This window comes from Rhinoraja longicauda, chromosome 4 (assembly GCF_053455715.1).
Source record: "Rhinoraja longicauda isolate Sanriku21f chromosome 4, sRhiLon1.1, whole genome shotgun sequence".
NCBI classification, from domain to species: Eukaryota; Metazoa; Chordata; class Chondrichthyes; order Rajiformes; family Arhynchobatidae; genus Rhinoraja; species Rhinoraja longicauda.
Window position 1 is genome coordinate 89625051 of NC_135956.1, and position 18371 is coordinate 89643421.

Here is an 18371-nt window from a genome sequence, read left to right on the forward strand (position 1 = left end):
TCCTGACTACGAGTGCTGTCTGTACGGAGTTTGTATGTTCTCCCCGTGACCTGTGTGTAATTTTGCCAGGTGCTCCAGTTTTCTCCCACACTCCAAAGACGTACAGGTTTGTAGGTTAATTGGCTTGTTGTAATTGTAAATTGTCTGTGGTGTGCGTCGGGTAGTGTTAGTGCACGGGGATCGCTGGTCGGAACGGACCCGATGGGGCGAAGGGCCCATGTACGTGCCGTATCTCTGTAAAGGGCGGCACGGTGGCGCAGCGATAGACTTGCTGCCTTACAACACCAGAGACCCAGGTTCGATCCCGACTACGGGTGCCGTCTGTGCGGAGTTTGTACGTTCTCCCCGTGACCGCGTGGGTTTTCTCCGGGTGCTTTGGTTTCCTCCCGCACTCCAAAGACGTGCAGGTCTGCAGGTTAAACGGCTCAGTAAAGATTGTAAATTGTCGCTAATGCTTGGGGACCACCGGGCGGCGCGGGCTCGGTGGGCCGAGGGGCCTGTTTCGGCGCCGTGTCTCCAAACCAAACTAAACTAAACTCATGGTCTTTGTGCACGTGTGACAGGCGAGTACAAGAATGAACAGGATGAGCCGGTGGTGGATGAGGACGAGTTCAACCTGATCATTCAGCTGAAGGACCTGAAGCAGCAGTACCGCTGTGACTTTGACACGCTGCGGGACCTGCGGGTGGAGGTGCAGTACTGCCAGAAGCTGGTGGACCAGTGCAGGCTGCGGCTGCTCACCGGTGAGGAAGCACAAGCCCCTCCCTCGGCTCCAACGTGCCCCCTCCATCCAACCGCAGCCAGCGCAGCGTCCCACCGAACCCCAACAAACCAAACCAAGCTTCACCCCTCAACAAGGGATGACATCCACTACATTAGCTCAGGAACATTAATCCCCGGGATGGCGGGACCGTCACATTTGATATTTGATGGCGTGATATTTGACTCTGCATTAAAGTTTAACAATGCAAGTCAAGGCTGTGGTAAAAGCCAGCTTCGTACCATAGCTAAAATCAAACCATTCCTCCAATTTGACGACGTTGAAAAAATCATCCACGCATTCATTTCCTCCCGCCCAGACTACTGCAACTCCCTATTCACTGGGATCAGCCAATCATCCCTGTCCCGCCTGCAACTGGTCCAAAACGACGCAGCGAGACTCCTGACGGGTGCCCGTAAAAGGGACCACATCACCCCGATTATGGCCTCTCTCCACTGGCTCCCTGTACAGTACAGAATCAACTTCAAGCTCCTCCTATTCACATACAAAGCCCTAAACAGGCTTGCCCCCCCCACATATCAAAAATCTTCTAACCCACCACTCTTATCTCCAGGTCCCTCATGTCGGCCGACTTGGGGCTACTCACTATTCCACGGTCTAGGCTTAATCTCAGGGGTGACCGCGCTTTTACGGTTGCAGCTCCTAGACTGTGGAACAGCATCCCTCTCCCCATCAGAACTGCCCCCTCCATCGACTCCTTTAAGTCCAGGCTCAAAACCTATTTCTACTCCCTCGCGTTTGAGGCCCTCTGAGGGGGCGCTGTGAACTGTTTATGTATGTGCTGTTATGTTTGTGTGCCATTGTATGTTCGTTCTTAGTACCTGAACTGATGTACAGCACTTTGGTCAACGTGGGTTGTTTTTAAATGTGCTATACAAATAAAATTGACTTGACTTGACTTGACATGAGGAAAGATTGGAAAGACTGGGCCTGTATTCACTGGAGTTTAGAAGGATGAGAGGAGATCTTATCGAGACGCATAAAATTATAAAAGGACTGGACAAGCTAGATGCAGGAAAAATGTTCCCAATGTTGGGGGATTCCAGAACCAGGGGCCACACAGTCTAAGAATAAAGGGGAGGCCATTTAAAACTGAGGTGGGAAGGAACTTTTTCACCCAGAGAGTTGTGAATTTGTGGAATTCTCTGCCACAGAGGGCAGTGGAGGCCAATTCACTAGATGAATTTAAAAGAGAGTTAGGCAGAGCTCTAGGGGCTAGTGGAATCAAGGGATATGGAGAGAAGGCAGGCACGGGTTACTGATTGTGGATGATCAGCCATGGTCACAATGAATGGCGGTGCTGGCTCGAAGGGCCAAAAGGCCTCGTCCTGCACCTATTTTCTATGTTTCTATGAAGGAACTTCAGACGCTGGTTCGCACCGAAGATAGACACAAAATGCTGGAGTAACTCAGTGGGACAGGCAGCATCTCTGGAGAGAAGGAAAGGGTGATGTTTCGGGGCAAGACGAAGAAGGGTCTCGACCTGAAACGTCACCCATTCCTTCGCTCCAGAGATGCTGCCTGTGCCGCTGAGTTACTCCAGCATTTTGTGTCTACCTTCACTACATTTGTTTTGTTTAGTTCATTGTCACGCTAACCAGCCAGTGGAAAGACAATACATGATTACAGTCGAGCTATTCACAGTGTACAGTTATATGATAAAGGGAATAACGTTAATAAAGTTCCGTGCAAGATCAGGCCAGTATAGTCCGATCAAAGGTAGTCCAAGGGTCTCCAACGAGGTAGATAGTAGTTCAGCACTGCTCTCTGGTTGTGGTAGGATGGTTCAGTTGCCTGATAACAGCTAGGAAGAAACTGTCCCTGTATCTGGAGGTGTGCGTTTTCACACTTCTACAGTGCATTCAGAAAGTATTCAGACCCCTTCACTTTTTTTCACATTTTGTTACATTACAGCCTTATTTTAAAATGTATTAAATTCTTTTTTTTTATCATCAATCTACACACAACCCCTCAGAATGAAGAAACGAAAACAGATATTTAGAATTTTTTGCAAAGTAATTAAAAAGAAATAACTGAAATATCACATTTACTTAAGTATTCAGACCTTTTGCTACGACACTAAAAATTGAGCTGAGGTTCATCCTGTTTCCATTGATTATCCTTGGGATGTTTCTACAACTTGATTGGAGTCCACCAGTGGTAAATTAAATTGATTGGACATGATTTGGAAAGGCACACCTGTCTATATAAGGTCCCCTAGTTGACAGTGCGTGGCAGAGCAAAAACCAAGCCATGAAGAATGTGTCAGTAGGCCTCCAAGACAGGATTGTGTCGAGTCACAGATCTGGGGAAGGGTATAAAACAATCTCTGCAGCATTGCAGGTCCTGAAGACCACAGTGGCCTCCGGCATTTTTAAATGGAAGAACTTTGGAACTACCAGGACTCTTCATAGAGCTGGCCGCCCGGCCAAACTGAGCAATCGGGGGAGAAGGGCCTTGGTCAGGGAGGTGACCAAGAACCCGATGGTCACTCTGACAGAGTTCCTCAGTGAAGATGGGAGAACCTTCCAGAAGAACAACTATATCTGCAGCACTCCACCAATCAGGCCTTTATGGTAGAGTGGCCAGACGGAAGCCACTCCTCAGTAAAAGGCACATGGCAGCCCACTTGGAGTTTGCCAAAAGGCACCTAAAGGACTCTCAGACCATGAGAAACAAGACTCTCTGGTCTGATGAAACCAAGATTGAACTCTTTAGCCTGAATACCAAGTGTCACGTCTCATCATCTGGCCAATACCATACCTACGGCGAAGCATGGTGGTGCCTCAGAAGGCAGTGGAGGCCAATTCTCTGAATGCATTCAAGAGAGAGCTAGATAGAGCTCTTAAGGATAGCAGAGTCAGGGGGTATGGGGAGAAGGCAGGAACGGGGTACTGACTGAGAATGATCAGCCATGATCACATTGAATGGTGGTGCTGGCTCGAAGGGCTGAATGGCCTCCTCCTGCACCTATTGTCTATTGGCAGCATCATGCTGTGGGGATGGTTTTCAGCAGCAGGAACTGAGAGACTAGTCAGGATCGAGGGAAAGATGAATGAAGCAAAGTACAGAGAGATCCTTGATGAAAACCTGCTCCAGAGCATTCTGGACCTCAGACTGGGGCAGAAGTTCACCTTCCAACAGGACAATGACCCTAAGCACACAGCCAAGACAACGCAGGAGTGGCTTTGTGACAAGTCTGTGAATGTCCTTGAGTGGCCCAGCCAGAGCCCGGACTTGAACCCGATCGAACATCTCTGGAGGGACCTGAAAATAGCTGTGCGTCGACGCTCCCCATCCAACCTGACAGAGTTTGAGAGGATCTGCAGAGAAGAATGGGAGAAACTACCCAAACACAGGTGTGCCAAGCTTGTAGCGTCATACCCAAGAAGACTTGAGGCTGTAATCGCTGCCAGAGGTGCCTCAACAAAGTACTGAATAAAGGGTCGGAATACTTGTATAAATGTGATATTTCAGTTATTTTTAATTACTTTGCAAAAATTTCTAACCTCCTGTTTTCACTTTTTTATTATGGGGTATTGTGGGTAGATTGATGATTTAAAAAAATGAATTTAATTCATTTTAAAATAAGGCTGTAACGTAACAAAATGTGAAAACGGTGAAGGTGTCTGAATACTTTCTGAATGCACTGTATACCTTTTGCCCAATGGGAGAGGGGAGAAGAGGGAGTAGTCAGTAGAGCCCAGGAACAGGTCCCCATCAGCCCATAATGCCAGATTATTCTGAAGAAGGGTCTTGACATGAAACGTCACCCACTCCTTTTCTCCAGAGATGCTGCCTGAACCACTCTTCCTCTGGCATTTTGTGTGTATCGTAATGCCAGATTAAACGGATCCACTCTGCGTGCACATGATCCATATCCCTCCACTCCCTGCTATCCAGGTGGTTACCTAAAAACCTCAGCTGCCACTATCATATGTGCCTCACCACCACTCCAGCAGCGCGTTTAGACACCCACCACCCTCTGTGTGAAAAAACCTGCCCCGCTCATCTCTAGGGAAAGGTTGAGAAGGCAGGGGAGTGATCTTATCTATATACTAAAACGTTTGTTTCTGAGTTACAGCCAAAACGGTACACGATAGCGTGACAATTTTAGGCCCACCTTACTCACCGTCGTCCCTTTGGTGCTAATGGAAGAAGTTTCATTGAAATCGGTGTTATATATTTTAAGTTATTCACATTTTAAAGTTTAAATCTATCTTCTAGGAAGTCAAGTCAAGTCAGGTCAATTTTATTTGTATAGCACATTTTAAAACAACCCACGTTGACCAAAGTGCTGTACATCAGTTCAGGTACTAAGAAAACAAACCTACTACAATGGCACACAAACATAACAGCACATACATAAACAGTTCACAGCGCACCCTCAGAGGGCCTCAAACGCTAGGGAGTAGAAATAGGTTTTGAGCCTGGACTTAAAGGAGTCAATGGAGGGGGGCAGTTCTGATGGGGAGAGGGATGCTGTTCCACAGCCTAGGAGCTGCAACCGCAAAAGTGCGGTCACCCCTGAGGATAATAAGGGGGGGTTGCGGGGGATGGAGGGGGAGGGGGGGAGGGGGGGGAGGGGTGGGGGGGAAGGGGGGGGAAGGGAGGGGTGGGGGGGAAGGGAGGGGTGGGGGGGAAGGGAGGGGTGGGGGGGGGAGGGGTGGGGGGGAAGGGGGGGGAGGGGGTAGGGGAGGGGGCTGTAACAATGCAGGAGAGGTTTGGGCCCAACGGGTCCACTTGGTCTAGTAGATATATAAGATCATGAGAGGAATAGATAGGGTGAATACGGTCTTTTACCCAGCGTAGGGGAATCGAGAACAACATTAGGGTGGCACGGTGGCGCAGCGGTAGAGTTGTTGCCTTACAGCGAATGCAGCGCCGGAGACCCGGGTTCCATCACGGCTACGGGCGCTGTACTGCACGTAGTTTGTACATATTCCCCGTGACCTGTGTGGGTTTTCTCCGAGATCTTCAGTTTCCTCCCACACTCCAAAGACGTGCAGGTATGTAGGTTAACTGGCTTGGTAAATGTAAAAATTGTCCCTAGTGGGTGTAGGATAGTGTTAATGTGCGGGGATCGCTGGTCGGCGCGGACCCGGTGGGCCTAAAGAGCCTGTTTCTGCGCTGTATCTATCAACTAAGAGGACATGGGTTTTGGTGAGAGGGGGAAAGATTTGCTAGGAAGCTGAGGGGTAACTTTTTAACACAAAGGGTGGTGGGTGTATGCAACAAGCTGCCAGAGGAGGTAGTTGAGGCTGGGACTATCACAATGTTTAAAAGACATGTGGACAGGTTCATGGATCGGATTGGTTTACAGAGATAAGGGCCAAACGCAGGCAGGTGGGACAGGTGTAGGTGGGGCATGTTGGTCGGTGTGGACAAGTTGGGCAGAAGGGCCTGTTTCCATGCTCCCTTCCATATAACCATATAACAACTACAGCACGGAAACAGGCCCGTTCGGCCCTACCAGTCCACGCCGACCACTCTCCCTGACCTAGTCTCATCTACCTGCTCTCAGACCATAACCCTCTAATCCCCTCTTATCCATATACCTATCCAATTTACTCTTAAATAATAAAATCGAGCCTGCCTCCACCACTTCCACCGGAAGCTCATTCCACACAGCCACCACCCTCTGAGTAAAGAAGTTACCCCTCATGTTACCCCTAAACTTTTGTCCCTCAATTCTGAAGCTATGTCCCCTTGTTGGAATCTTCCCCACTCTCAAAGGGAAAAGCCTACCCACGTCAACTCTGTCCGTCCCTCTTAAAATTTAAAAAACCTCTATCAAGTCCCCCCTCAACCTTCTACGCTCCAAAGAATAAAGACCCAACCTGTTCAACCTCTCTCTGTAGCTTAAGTGCTGAAACCCTGGCAACATTCTAGTAAATCTCCTCTGTACCCTCTCCATTTTGTCAACATCCTTCCTATAATTTGGCGACCAGAACTGCACACCATACTCCAAATTCGGCCTCACCAATGCCCTGTACAATTTTAACATTACATCCCAACTTCTATATTCGATGCTCTGATTTATAAAGGCAAGCATACCAAACGCCTTCTTCACCACCCTATCCACATGAGATTCCACCTTCAGGGAACAATGCACAGTTATTCCCAGATCTCTCTGTTCCACTGCATTCCTCAATTCCCTACCATTTACCCTGTACGTCCTATTTTGATTTGTCCTACCAAAATGCAGCACCTCACACTTATCAGCATTAAACTCCATCTGCCATCTTTCAGCCCACCCTTCCAAAAGGCCCAAGTCTCTCTGTAGACTTTGAAACTCTACTTCATTATTAACTACACCACCTATCTTAGTATCATCTGCATATTTACTAATCCAATTTGCCACACCATCATCCAGATCATCCCTCTCCTTCGACAAACACATCAAACACATCACAAAAACAGCCTTCTTCCACCTCAAAAACATTGCCCGTCTCCGTCCATCCCTCTCCTCCACAGCTGCAGAAACCCTCATCCACGCCTTCATCACCTCCCGTCTGGACGACTGCAACACCCTCAAAAATCATCAGTAAACTTCAATACATTCAAAACTCCGCTGCCCGTCTACTCACCCACACCCCGATCCGTGACCATATCACCCCCGTCCTTTACAAACTCCACTGGCTCCCCATCCCCCAGAGAATCCAGTACAAAATCCTCCTCATGACCTACAAAGCCCTCCATAACCTGGCCCCATCCTACCTGACCGACCTCCTCCACAGGCACACTCCCACCTGCACCCTCCGCTCTGCTGCTGCCAATCTCCTATCCCCCCACATCCGGACCAAACTCAGATCCTGGGGGGACAGGGCTTTCTCCATCGCTGCTCCCACCCTATGGAACTCACTACCCCAAACCGTCAGAGACTCCTCCTCACTCACCACATTCAAAACATCACTGAAGTCTCACCTGTTCAGTACTGCCTTCAACCACTGAAGGTCACCTCACCTTCTGTCTCCTTTCTCTGTTCGTTTACTTATTTATCTATTTATTCACTTCCCTATGTTCTTTAAATCCCTGTAAAGCGTCTTTGAGTATATGAAAAGCGCTATATAAATGTAATGCATTATTATTATTATTATAATGTAAATGACAAACAACAGTGGACCCAACACAGATCCTTGGGGTACTCCACTAGACACTGGCCTCCAACCTGACATACAATTGTCAACCATTACCCTCTGGTATCTCCCATTCAGCCATTGTTGAATGCATCTTGCAACCTCACTATTAATACCCAACGATTTAACCTTCTTAATCAACCTTCCATGTGGAACCTTGCCAAATACCTTACTGAAGTCCATATAGGCAACATCCACAGCCTTGCCCTTATCAATTTCCCTGGTAACCTCTTCAAAAAATTCAAGAAGATTAGTCAAACATGACCTTCCAGGCACAAATCCATGTTGACTGTTTCTAATCAGGCCTTGTTTATCCAAATAATTATATATATTGTCCCTAAGTATCTTTTCCATTAATTTTCCCACCACAGACGTCAAACTAACAGGTCTATAATTGCTAGGTTTACTTTTAGAACCTTTTTTAAACAAAGGCACAACATGCGCAATGCGCCAATCTTCCGGCACCATCCCCGTTTCTAATGACGTTTGAAATATTTCCGTCATAGCCCCTGCTATTTCTGCACTAACTTCCCTCAATGTCCTAGGGAATATCCTATCAGGACCTGGAGACTTATCCACTTTTATATTTTTCAAAAGTGTCCGTACCTCCTCTTCTTTAATCCTCATAATTTCCATCACTACTCTACTTGTTTCGCTTACCTCACATAATTCAATATCCTTCTCCTCGGTGAATACCGAAGAAAAGAAATTGTTTAATATCTCCCCCATTTCTTCCGGCTCAGCACATAGCTGTCCACTCTGACTCTCTAATGGACCAATTTTATCCCTCACTATCCTTTTGCTATTGACATATCTGTAGAACCCCTTGGGGTTTACTTTTACATTACTTGCCAAAGCAGCCTCATATCTTTTTTTCGCTTTTCTAATTTCCTTCTTAAGATTCCTTTTACATTCTTTATATTCCTCAAGCACCTCATTTACTCCCTGCCGATTATATTTATTGTATATCTCCCTCTTTTTCCGAACCAAGTGTCCAATTTCCCTGGAAAACCACGGCTCTTTCAAATTATTATTCTTTCCTTTCCACCGAACAGGGACATAAAGACTCTGTACTCTCAAAATTTCACCTTTAAATATCCTCCATTTCTCTATTATATCCTTTTCATAAAACAAAAAGTTCAATTTCATTCCTTTTAAATCCTTTCTCATCTCCTCAAAATTAGCCTTTCTCCAATCCAAAATCTCAACCCTTGGTCCAGATTTGACCTTCTCCATAATTATCTTGAAACTAATGGCATTGTGATCACTAGACCCAAAGTGCTTCTCAACACATACCTCCGTCACCTGACCCGTCTCATTTCCCAACAGGAGGTCCAACACTGCCCCTTCTCTGGTAGGTACCTCTACGTATTGCTGCAAAAAACTATCCTGCACACATTTTACAAACTCCAAACCATCCAGCCCTTTATCAGAATGTGATTCCCAATCTATGTACGGAAAATTGAAATCACCCACAATCACTACTCTGTGCTTACTACTAATATCTGCTATCTCCTTACATATTTGCTCTTCCAATTCTCGTTCCCTATTTGGCGGTCTATAATACACCCCTATAAGTGTTGCAAAACCTTTCTCATTTCTGAGTTCCACCCAAACAGCCTCCCTAATCGAGCCTTCTAGTCTGTCCTGCCAAAGCACTGCTGTGATATCCTCCCTGACAAGCAATGCAACACCCCCACCTCTTGCCCCTCCGATTCTATCACATCTGAAACAATGAAATCCTGGAATATTTAATTGCCAATCGCAACCCTCCTGCAACCATGTTTCACTGATCGCCACAACATCATACTTCCAGATGTCAATCCAGGCTCTAAGCTCATCCACCTTTCTTACAATGCTCCTAGCATTAAAATATATACATTTAAGGGACCCATCATTTCTTATTCTCAGTTTATTTCTTTTCACTTCTTTCTCTCCTACATATTGGGTCTGAGTGTTTCCCTTTTCTGCCTCCTGCCTCACACACTGCCTATTAGCTATCTGTGTTTGAGTCCCTTCCCCCAACCGTACTAGTTTAAAGTCTCCGCAATTACCTTAGCAAATCTCCCCGCCAGGATATTGGTTCCTCTCAGGTTCAGATGCAACCCGTCCTTTTTGTACAGGTCATAGTTCCCCCAGAAGAGGTCCCAATGATCCAGAAACTTGAATCCCTGTTCCCTGCACCAGTTCCTCAGCCACGTATTTATCCTCCACCTCACTCCATTCCTATTCTCAATATCGCGTGGCACAGGCAGTAAGCCTGAGATTATTGCTTTGGAAGTCCTTTTTTTTAACTCTCTTCCTAGCCTCCTAAATTCTCCTTTCAGGACCTCTTCCCTTATCCTACCTATATTGTTGGTACCTATATGTACCACAACCTCTGGCTCCTCTCCCTCCCCTTTCAGGATATCCTGGACACGCTCAGACACATCCCGGACACCGGCACCAGGGAGGCAAACCACCATCCGGGTCTCCCGACTGCGTCCACAGAATCGCCTATTTGACCCCCTCACTATAGATTCCCCTATTACTATCGCTCTCCTCTTCCTTTCCCTACCCTTCTGAGCAACAGGGCCGGACTCCGTGCCAGAGGCCCGGGCGCCGTCGCTGCCCCCAGGTAGGCTGTTCCCCCCAACAGTACTTAAACAGGAGTACTTATTTCCAAGGGGTACAGCCACCGGGGTACTCCCTAGTCCCTGCCTCTGCTCCTTGCTCCTAACCGTGACCCACTTGTCTACCTCCCGTGGTCTTGGAGTGACCACCTCTCTGTAACTCCTCTCTATAACCTCCTCACTCTCCCTGACCAGACGGAGGTCATCAATCTGCCGCTCCAGGTTCTTAATACGGTCCCTTAGGAGCCCCATCTCATCGCACCTGGCGCAGATGTGGATGTCTGGAATATCAGACTCCCAGATTCCCCACATCCGACACCCAGAACAATAAACTGCCCTGGCACTCATACTCCCCAAACAAAGCCCCCCGTGATTTTCTCCCCAACATGCTCCTCTGCCATCATTATTCTCCCTAATCCCGGTTTGTCTTGGAAGGGAAATCCTTCTGCATGTTTCCTCATGAAGACTATTTTAGCACACTAGACTCTTTGTGTCTATTGTACTGGGGAAAGGTGGTCCAGATCAAGAGTTATCCTGAAGTAAATGCACACCGTGATCAGATCCGGTCACAGATAAAGTGTTGGAACATTTAGCACAGTAAGGCACAAGGAATGTGTGGGAAGGAACTGCAGATGCTGGTTTACACCGAAGGTGGAAACAAAATGCTGGAGTAACTCAGCAGGTCAGGCAGCAACTGTGAGAAAATAAATAGGTGCATAGAAACATAGAAAATAGGTACAGGGAGAGGCCATTTGGCCCTTCGAGCCAGCACCGCCATTCATTGTGATCATGGCTGATCATCCCCATGCGTTTTGAGTCGTGTCGTTTCAGATCTGAAGAAGGGCCTCGACCCGAAACGCCACCTATTCCTCTTGTCTAGAGATGCTGACTGCCCCATTGAGCTACTCCAGCACTCTGTGCCTGTCTAAAGCACAAGGAATGTGTAGAAAGGAACTGCAGATGCTGATCAATACCGAAGATAATCACAAAGTGCTGGAGTATCTCAGCAGGTCAGGCAGAGGGTCTCCAAAGATGCTGCCTGGCCCGCTGAGTTGCTCCAGCACCTTGTGTCTATCTAAAGCACAAGGAACCCCAGCAAGTTGTCAACCAAAAATTAAACGAGAAAGAAGAGAATAAATTTTAAAAATGTAATTTAAAAAACTAAAGACATTTTCAAATTTCAATCCTGATTTTTTTTTTTTTTTCCACACAGAGTTTGAGATTTGGTACAATGAATCCTTCCTAACTACTGACGAGCCTCAGCAAGCTCCACAAGTGGACAGCATCCGACGAGGGCTGGTCCCCTTCTCCAGAATGGTGTCTTTGGTAAGTTTCCCCAGATTCGGGGGTGGCACGGCGGCGCAGCGGGTAGAGCTGCTGCCTCGCAGCGCCAGGGACCCGGGTTTGATCCTGACTACCGGGGTGCTGTCAGTACGGAGTTTGTACGTTCTCCCTGTGACCGCGTGGGGTTTCTCCGGGTGCTCCGGTTTCCTCCCACACTCCAAAGACGTGCGGGCCTGTGGGTTCATAAGGTCGTAAATAATAGGAGTGGAATTAGGCCATTCGGCCCATCAAGTCTACTCCGCCATTCAATCATGGCTGATCTATCTCTCCCTCCTAACCCCATTCTCCTGCCTTCTCCCGATAACCACCTGTACTAATGGTTGATTTGCTTTGGTCAATTGTCCAATTGTCCCTGGAGTGCAGGAAAGAACTAATGAACTAGATTGTTGGTCAATGCGGACTCAGTGGGCCTGTTTCCACACTATCTCTAAACTAAGCTAAACTAAGAAGCCTATGAGATAGGCCTAAGATAGTGTAGAAAGGAACTGAAGATGCTTCTAACCTGGGAATAGGATCTCATCTTAGTATAGTTTAGCGATGCAGCGCGAAAACAGGCCCTTCGGCCTACTGAGTTTGCCCCGACCAGCGATCCCCTCACACTAACACTATCCTACACACACTTGGGACAATTTACCTATATACCAAGCCAATTAACCTACGTCTTTGGAGTGTGGGAGGGAACTGAAGTGCCCAAAGAAGACCCACGCAGGTCACGGGGAGAACCCGTGTGTACATAGTCAGGATGGAACCCGGGACTCTGGCGCCGTGAGGCAGCAGCTCTACCCGCTGTGCCACCCTCATCCCTCACCACTTTCGAGAATGATGGTGGGAATGATGCTGGTCGAGAATGCCCAACCACTGACATGCCCCGTGCATTCCCATTCATTCAGGAAGAAGATGACAAGGAGAAGTTCCAACGCCTCCAGCAGGACATCCTGATGGAGAACCCAGACTCCGTGTCGTTTTACAAAGCGCGGATGAGGCTGCAGCAGCGGGTAAGTGAAGGGAACGCTGGTCAACGACAGCCAGGTCGGAAGGATGAGAGGGGATCTTATCGAAACGTATAAGATTATTAAGGGGTTGAGGCAGGAAACATGTTCCCAATATTGGGGGAGTCCAGAACCAGGGGCCACAGTTTAAGAATAAGGGGTAGGCCATTTAGAACGGAGATGAATCTGTGGAATTCTCTGCCTCAGAAGGCAGTGGAGGCCAATTCCCTGAATGCATTCAAGAGAGAGCTAGATAGAGCTCTTAAGGATAGCGGAGTCAGGGGGTATGGGGAGAAGGCAGGAACGGGGTACTGATTGAGAATGATCAGCCATGATCACATTGAATGGTGGTGCTGGCTTGAAGGGCCGAATGGCCTCCTCCTGCACCTATTGTCGATCGTCTATTGTCTATTCACCCTGGGAACCGCTCAGTATCAAGGCAACACTTCATCACAGTGGAGGAGGACTAGGAAAACAAACTGCAGATGCTGGTTCAAATCGAAGGTCGACACACAATGCTGGAGGAACTCAGCGGGTCAGGCAGCATCTCGGGAAAGAAGGAATGGGTGACGTTTCGGGTCGAGACCCTTCTTCAGACTGATGTCAGGGGAGGGGGCGGTCCCGTCGGCTTCATTCTTGTATCTCTAAACTAAACCTCCTCTGAGTTGCTCCAGCATCTTAAGTGATAGGTGGATTCAAGCGAGGAGTTTTTCATTGTCAGATGGTTGGACAAAGGCCAGAGATGAAAAGACAAAAAGTGTGAGATAAGAAGAGATTGCTGCATTTTACAAGATAATGATTGTTTACATTTCCCTTGTGCTTTATTAGCTTAAGTAGCATAACCAATTGCATTTCCTTGTTTTCCAACTGTGGACAATGTTTACATCAAACAAACTCGTATGTGATAATACAGTCTTTAGTTTTTATCCAGAATTCTGTGGCGTATATCACATTTTGACCCCGATGTTTAGTTTTTTTTAGTTTAGTTTGTCATTGTCCCGTGTATCGAGCGAGGTACAGTGAAAAGCTTGTTTGTTGCATGCTATCCAGTGCGTGGAAAAACTATGCACGATTACAATCGAGCTGTCCACAGTGTACAGGTAGAGAATAAAGGGAATAACGTTTAGCGGAAGATAAAGTCCAGTAAAGATCGATTAAAGATAGTCCGAGGGTCTCCAATGAGCTAGATGGGAGGTCAGGACCGCTCTCCAAGAGCAGGGAAGAATCTATCCCTGAATCTGGAGGTGTGCGTTTTCACACTTCTGTACCCTTTGCCAACTTGCAAAACGCGCCCCACGTGACCTCACCCAGCCAGCGGCCACGTGCTCCCGCTCCACCAATGGCAACCGCCCGGGCCGGGAGGCGAGTTGCTACGCAGCCTCCGTTAGGTGGCGCTCGGGCCTCCGGGCCTACAGCGGCCCCCAGGCCTACAGTGTCCGGGCCTACAGCAGCCCCTGGGCACCAGTGTCCGGGCCTACAGCAGCCTCTGGGCTACAGTGTCTGGGCCTACAGCGTCCGGGCCTACAGCACCCCCCGGGCCTACAGTCCGGGCATACAGCAGCCCCTGGGCTACAGCGTCCGGGCCTACAGCACCCCCCGGGCCTAATACAGGACAAGGGCGGTCCTGTACGGTACAAACCAATTTAGCCCAAAATACGGGATGTCCCGGCTAATACGGGACAGTTGGCAACCCTACTACTGCCTTAGGGGAGAAGGGAGATGAGGGAGTTCCTGGGGTGAGACTTGTCCTCTTTTTCACACAGAGAGTTGTGGATTTGTGGAATTCATTAGGTGAATGGGGTTAAAAGGGAAAGATAGACCAGCCATGATTGAATGGTGGAGTGGACTTGATGGGCCGAATGGCCTAATTCTGCTCCTATACTTATGAATGTGGAATTAAGGAAAACGTTGAGAATATTTAAACTTTTTTTTGCAATTAAAATGATTGGGGCAAAACTATTTTCTAAGACAGTAGAATCTCTACTATAAATGTGTCTGTGATGCGACCAAGCCTCTCCCTAGTTTCCCTTTGGAATGTGAAGATACAGTTGTCAGATTTCAACATATTATAATTAAAAAGTAATGTATCTGTATAATCACTTGAATAACAGTAATCTGCAAGGCCACTGGCCTTTAGCCTTGGATGGAGGCACTGAGAAAGTGCGGTCATCAGAAATATTACGGGCTCGGTAGGATCAGGCCCGGTCTTTATTCCATGGAGTGCAGGAAGCTGAGAGGTGTATTGGAGAATAGATTGGATGAACGCGCAGAGTGTTTTGGATAGACACAAAAAGCTGGTCAGGCAGCATCTCTGGAGAAAAGGAATTAGGCGGCAGAGTCGGGGGGGGGGAGGGGGAGGGGGAAAGGAAAACGAGAGATACAGACGGTGATGTGGAGAGATACAGAACAAATGAATGAAAGATATGCAAAAAAAGTAACGACGATAAAGGAAACAGGCCATTGTGAGCTGTGGGCCTAGGTGAGAACGAGTTACAGACCATGAGACTCAACAAGACGACTTTGAAGCTGGTGTGGCTTGGGTGGGGGAGGGATGGATAGAGATGGACAATAGACAATAGGTGCAGGAGGAGGCCATTCGGCCCTTCAAGCCAGCACCACCATTCAATGTGATCATGGCTGATCATTCTCAATCAGTACCCCATTTCTGCCTTCTCCCCATACCCCCTGACTCTGCTATCCTTAAGAGCTCTATCTAGCTCTCTCTTGAATGCATTCAGAGAATTGGCCTCCACTGCCTTCTGAGGCAGAGAATTCCACAGATTCACAACTCTGACTGAAAAAGTTTTTCCTCATCTCTGTTCTAAATGGCCTACCCCTTATTCTTAAACTGTGGCCCCTTGTTCTGGACTCCCCCAACATTGGGAACATGTTTCCTGCCTCTAATGTGTCCAACCCCTTAATAATCTTATACGTTTCGATAAGATCTCCTCTCATCCTTCTAAACTCCAGTGGGGTGCAAGGGTTACTTGAAATTTGAGATATCAACATTTAACCCACTGGGTTGTAAGCTGCCCAAGCGAAATATGAGATGCTGTTCCTCCAATATGCGTTTGGCCTCACTCTGACAATGGGGGAGACCTAGGACAGAAAGGTTGGTGTGTGGAAATGGGAAGGGGAATTAAAGTCTTTGGCAACCGGAAGACCAGGTCGGTCCAGGCGGACTGAGAGAAGGTGTTCATCGAAACCATCGCCCAGTCTGCGTTTGGTCTTGCCGACGTTTAAGAGTCCACATCTGGAACAATGGATACAGTAGACGAGGTTGGAGGAGGTGCAAGTGAACCTCTGCCTCACCTGAAAGGACTGTCGGGGACCCTGGACAGGGTCGAGGGAGGAGCCCACTCTGTTCCGCTCCTGTCACCTATGAACATGGACTTAGAAATATCAAGGGTAGCCCACAAATAGTGACATTAAAATGTCTCATCGCAGAACATTGGCCTGTTGTTTCACTGTGTGATTTAATTTTTTTTTCCTTCCTTCCTTTCAGCAAAATTATATTCGGGCCATGGATCAGCCGCAACCAATAACCATAAAGAAGAAGCCGGGAATGATCATCCCATCCATCAAAAGCAAACCACCCTCCAATCTGCAGTGCCACTGACTTCCCAGTTACACACAAAGGAATACCAAAGGCAACCCGCCAATGTCACCTTCATGAAGAAGAGTTACTGTTTAGTTACAGTCTTGAAAAGAGAAACTGGGATCATTGGCTAAAATGTTACGGCCAAGCCCTTCCTAGAATAATAAGTATTGTATAAAGTTAAATAAATCAACTCGGTGAATAGAAAGACCTTTAACTTTATTTTGAAATTGTTTTTGTTTTAAGTTTTCCAGAAACTGGCCCTTCGGCCCACCGAGACATTGAAACATAGAAACATAGAAAATAGGTGCAGGAGTAGGCCATTCGGCCCTTCGAGCCCGCACCGCCATTGAATATGATCATGGCTGATCATGCAACTCAGTATCCCATGCCTGCCTTCTCTCCATACCCCCCTGATCCCTTTAGCCACAAGGGCCACATCTAACTCCCTCTTAAATGTAGCCAATGAACTGGCCTCCACACCAACCTAGAGATTCCTCGTACACTATAGCTATCCTACACAAGAGGGATAATTTACAGAGGCCAATTACACTGATGGATGGGTGGAACTCCCATCTATTTTCCCCAGCTTTCTACCTCCTCCTACAATCAGTCTGAAGAAGGGTCCTGACCCAAAATGCTACCCATCCATGTCCTTATAAGTTCATAAGAGATAGAAACAGAATTAGGCCATTCAGCCCATTAAGTCTATTCCGCCATTCAATCCGTCCCTCTGAACCTCATTCTCCTGCCTTCCTATAACTCCAAGAACCTATCCCTGCCTTAAAATTATCCATTGACATGGCCTCCACAGGCAAAGAATTCCACAGATTCACCACCCTCTGACTAAAGAAATTCCTCCTCATCTCCTTCCTAAAGGAACGTCCTTTAATTCTGAGGCTTTGGCCTCTGGTCCTAGACTCTCCCACTCTATCCAGGCCTCCAGAGATGCTGTGTGATCCACTGTAGTACTTTTCGATATTCTATGTTCCAATTCAAGGTTCAATCTGTACTCGAGACAAGAGTCAACATTAGTCTAGTTTAGAGATACAGCGCGGAAACAGGCCCTTCGGCCCACTCAGTCCGTGCCGCCCAGCGATCCCTGCATATTAACGCTATCCTACACACACTATCTCCAAAGGACAATTTACACTTATACCAAGCCAATTAACCTGCAAACCTGTACGTCTTTGGAGTGTGGGAGGAAAATGAAGATCTTGGAGAAAACTCATGAGGAGAACGTACAAACTCTGAACAGACAGCACCCATAGTCGGGATCGAACCCGGGTCTCCGGCGCTGTAAGGCAGCAATTCTACCGCTGCGCCACCGTGACCGCCCATAGTTAAACATAGTTTAATTGTCTTGGGTTTGTAAACATGGTAGATAACAAAATAGACAAACAAAAAAATGTTCAATAAATAAAAAAACTAAATATAGTGCAGAAAAATAAACAAAAGCCCTTAGTGAGTAGTTGCAACCGAGACAATTTGTATTTCAAAGATAGACACAAAAAGCTGGAGTAAATCAGCGGGTCAGGCAGCATTTCTGGAGAGAAGGAATGTTTCAGGTCGAGAACCTTCGTCAGATTTTAATTGGTGTTTATAGTGTCCAATAACCTAATGGTTGTTGGGAAGAAGCTATTCCTGATATTCCAGAACTGCTGTAGAAACAAGGAACTGCAGATGCTGGTTTACAAATAAAAGAAGCAAAGTGCCGGAGTAACTCAGCAGGTCAGGCAGCTTGTCTGGAGAACATTGGTGTATTGTCCTTCTGCTGTCTGGTTAGCATGCAACATAAGTGGAGAGTGGGGGAGGGGAAGGGGAGGGTGGGGAACGGATAATGAAGGGGAGGAGGGAGGGCGGAAAGGGGAGGGAAGAGTGGGGAGGGGAGGGTGGGGAAGAGAGGAT

At 47.4% G+C, this 18371-nt stretch overlaps 2 protein-coding genes across 3 annotated transcripts in view; one reads left to right on the forward strand and one right to left on the reverse strand.

The window, feature by feature from the left end:
* Nucleotides 1-16723, forward strand: part of kif9 (kinesin family member 9) — an 85995-nt gene extending 69272 nt beyond the window's left edge. The window contains exons 18-21 of the mRNA XM_078398344.1: nt 564-743; nt 11746-11858; nt 12767-12871; nt 16371-16723. Coding sequence (XP_078254470.1) covers nt 564-743; nt 11746-11858; nt 12767-12871; nt 16371-16484 — 512 coding nt within the window. The 3' untranslated portion in view covers nt 16485-16723. The remainder of the gene's footprint in view (nt 1-563; nt 744-11745; nt 11859-12766; nt 12872-16370) is intronic.
* The window catches only part of LOC144593236 (D-serine dehydratase), a 555040-nt gene that overhangs the window by 290192 nt on the left and 246477 nt on the right, over nt 1-18371 (reverse strand). The gene's annotated exons all lie outside the window — the stretch shown is intronic.